Genomic DNA, 3,728 nt, shown 5'->3' on the forward strand with positions numbered 1-3,728 from the left:
GTTATTCCTGGAAAGTGGTTACATGAGTTGTAATGTCCTAGCTGTCACTGTTTATTCCCAAGGCCTCCATTATGAGAGTTCTGTCTTTTGTTCACAAGGGCACAGTGCAAACTGGCACAGGTTCAGATCTGAATGATGTGAAACATATTTATAAATGAACTATTGGTCAGTGAGACAGAGATAGATCAAGGTTCTTGTAGACTATGTTCAAGTGAGTTTTGGACATTTTTCTGACAAACTAAACTATTTGAGGGTTAGGATACAATCATGTGAAGAATGGTTCAGAGGTCAGGTTTTTACTATATCAGCCACTCCTTGATACCTGCTCGTGCACATGAGCACTGTGTGCAACTTAATGGGAGATTTACATCTCTGCCTAAGTGTAGGAAGCCTCCAGTTGAATTGATTTCATACGGCAAAATCCATTCCATATTCTTTTTGGGAACAATTTTAAAATGTGTACCTTGGTGTCAGGACAGTACATTCATTTACACAGGGTACGAAATGTATTGAATCTCTCTAAAGTTTCTCTTTTTTCTCAAATTCCCTAAAATCCTTGTGCTAGAATCCAGACATTTTCAACAGCTTGGATTCCTGTTATGTCCAATTTTGTTTAACCTGCTGATAGAGTTCAGGAATGATTGCATTCTTTTCCAGTTCAGAAACATGCAGACAACTTTCCTTACAGCTTCCTTTACTTCCTTGTTTCTCAGGCTGTAAATGAGAGGGTTTACCAATGGAGTCATCACAGTGTAGGAAAGAGATAATATTTTGTTCGGTGCTGTTAGGGTGTTGGATGTTGGGGACATATAGACTATAGTTATGGACCCATAAAATATGGTCACCACAATAATATGAGAGGAACAGGTGGAGAAGGCCTTTTGTCTCCCAGTAGTGGAAGGGATTCTCAGTATGGTCCTGATAATCCAAACATAGGACATGAGAGTCAAAAGGAATGGGGGCAAGAGGAATATACAGCCAAAACTGAAAGCAACAAGTTCAATCTCATAGGTGTCACTGCAGGAGAGTTTAATCACTTCAAGAAAATCACAAAAAAAATGTTCAATTTGATTGGGTCCACAGAAGGTTAATTGTAAGAGGAAGAGATACCCAATGGTGACAACTATAAATCCACTGATCCATGAGCCAGCTGCAAGGGTGAAACAAAATCTGTCAGTCATAAGGGCTGAATAATGCAATGGTTTACATATGGCTAAGTACCGATCATAAACAGCTATGATGAGCACAATGATGAGGACATTCCCAGCCACAGTTGCAATGTAGAATATAAGAACGAGGATGAAGAGCAGTATTTGAAACTCTGGAAGAATTTCAAATCCCAGGAGGATAAATTCGGTGACAGAAGTTTGATTTCCTACCTCTTCACCTGCCATGGCATCAGGGAAATTCAGTACAGCTCTGCAAAATAATCTGAAACAAACAAACACTTTTGAATGCCATGAAATCAGTCCATCTCTTAAGTTTTCAAATGACTAATTTTGCTGGAAAATGACTTATTCAGGTAGGTGTTACAATGTTCCAACTAAGAGGTGAATAGCACTGTCTATTCATTTTTAGGCCCCCTTCTTCTAAGTTATTGCCTTACCTTTGCCATTACAAGAAAAGAAAGGGCAAAGTTCTTTGATACTGTCACGGGATATAGGGGTTGAATCCTTTCTTACCTGTTGAGTTACTCCCTTGTGACGTCAGAGTGAGACCCCAAATGGAATCACCAGTCCATTTTGTCAATTGTTCTTGTTCTCCTACCACGTCTTGTGGTTTTTACTGGGACAGAGTCCATGTTGGTTTTTTGTGGGATCTTTTTCCGCTGATTTCTTCACAGGGCTTCAATCTCCTCTATACCCCACCCTCACCACAACCATGCCCCGAATGGGTATCATTGTTAGGAAGCCCTTTACGAATGATCTCTTCTTATCCATGCCTCTCACTGACATAGGAGAGTTGCTCCCATTTCAGTGGCTCTTCTTAAGCCACCTGAGATCTCGGCCCCACGTCCTCATGACTGTGCTCATCACAGTGTATCCTTAACAACGTTCATTAAACATTAACTGAAAAACTCAACAGAAAGTTCTACCATCTAACCTTCCCTGAGATGAGCTCCAAGTTAATGTATTCTTATCCCGTGCTGTGGTCTAGGGTTTTGCCTCTTAGGGGGAATCATTCCCCTTAGCCGGTCTGCCTCCCCTCCCTGGTCATCCACTGGACTGTTTCCAGGTCTCGTGCCATCCATCCTTGTGTTGCCTCCCGGCTCCTCAGTCCTGAGAGGTAACTCCAAGTCCCAGTGTTGCCAATTCTGGTCTGGCCTTGAACTCTTCCACTGTTCTCCACTGGAAAGCTCTGTCCCCTTTTGTGGTTCAATCTTTACTGAGGCGCACAGCGGGTTCAGCTTCTAGAGCAAGTCACGCATGTCTTCCCAGCCCCACATCTGCCCCTGATCCTCTCTAGGGGGTCTGTTCACTGCCAGCTGTAGCTGTTCCCAGCTGTGTGCCGGCCCTGTCCTCTCACCCCTTTCTTCTGGGGGGTGTCTCCAGCTCTACCCTCCTGTGAGCCACTCCGCTCCACTTCCCAGCTTCCCACCTTCTCTCAAGGCTTCTCACTGCTTCTCCCTCTCTTCTCCTCCCCTGCCCTTCCTGTTGATTGTTCCCTGGCCCTGCCCCTCTTTCCCCCTGACCCAGAGGGTCCAGCAGCTACAGAACTGCTGTGCCAGGGCCTGTCATGCTGGTGCCTTTCCACCTGCAGGGGGAGGAGACAGAGGAGACAGAAGGGAAAACCCCCATTTGTTGTCTCTTCCCCTCTCACACATCCCCCACCTCAAGACATCATTAGGCCCCACCTCTTGACTGATTGCCTGGGTCCATGGGGGCAGATGAGGGTGTGGGCAGGGAAGATGCCAAACCAAGTGTGGGAATGTCCCTTGAATAGCAACGAGATAAGAAGTCAGCCACTATGTTAACCTTGCCTGGTTTGTATTCTATATGAAATTGAAAAGGTTGTAATGCCAAGGCCCAATGGGTGAGGAGGGCATTATCTGTTTGGGAGGATTTGAGCCATTTTAAAGGGGAATGGTTGGTGATGACCATGAAAGCTTGACCTAGTAAATAGCCGTGGAAATACTGGATGCTAGGGCTGTGCGAAATGCAAGCATTTTGTTTCAACCAGTGTTTAGACGTTTCAACAGAACAGTGTTTCATTTCAACTTTTGTTTCAAGTCAAAACAGCTGTTCCGTTTTTTTCCGTCGAAACGTTTTGCCGTTTCAACCCTGTTTCGAAGTTTTGCCCATAAGATATAATGCGGAAGGTCAAAACAGGCTATACCTTTGTTATTTCCAGCCAGATTTGAATGAAATTTGCAGGACTGGTAGCCACTTCTGAGGGCATGACGTGTACTGTAACATAAATAATGAAGTCTCTATTTTAGTTAAGACAGCTGACAACATTGAAACACAAGGAAGCCTATGAATGTGATTAAATTGAGTTGTGCTCTAAAAGTTGGTTCTAAGAATGGCAGTCAAAGGTTTATATGGTTTTCAGTTTACAGTGTAAGGATCCAAATTTTTATTTGGAGTTTCTGGAATATAAAATGAAAATGTATCCATTTCTATCATTGCTGATCATTTGAACTTATTCTGGTCTCTTAGTGTCTAGGAATCTTTCTGATTCAAGAATCAGTACATCATGAAGAGTATTGAATACATTCTGAGTCAGAA

At 43.4% G+C, this 3,728-nt stretch overlaps 1 protein-coding gene across 1 annotated transcript; it reads right to left on the reverse strand.

Moving 5' to 3' along the window:
• Positions 1-578: 578 nt before the first annotated feature.
• Positions 579-1,394, reverse strand: LOC112549042 (olfactory receptor 510-like). The gene has a single exon (XM_025195856.1). It carries the CDS (start codon positions 1,392-1,394, stop codon positions 579-581), a length of 816 nt encoding a protein of 271 aa, XP_025051641.1.
• Positions 1,395-3,728: the final 2,334 nt, after the last annotated feature.

The sequence above is a fragment of the Alligator sinensis genome, unplaced genomic scaffold (genome assembly GCF_000455745.1).
Source record: "Alligator sinensis unplaced genomic scaffold, ASM45574v1 scaffold1088_1, whole genome shotgun sequence".
Taxonomy (NCBI): Eukaryota; Metazoa; Chordata; order Crocodylia; family Alligatoridae; genus Alligator; species Alligator sinensis.

What these genes read in the sequence shown, in the direction of transcription:
- LOC112549042 (XM_025195856.1), bottom strand. Translation starts at nt 1,394, where the DNA reads ATGGCAGGTGAAGAGGTAGGAAATCAAACTTCTGTCACCGAATTTATC.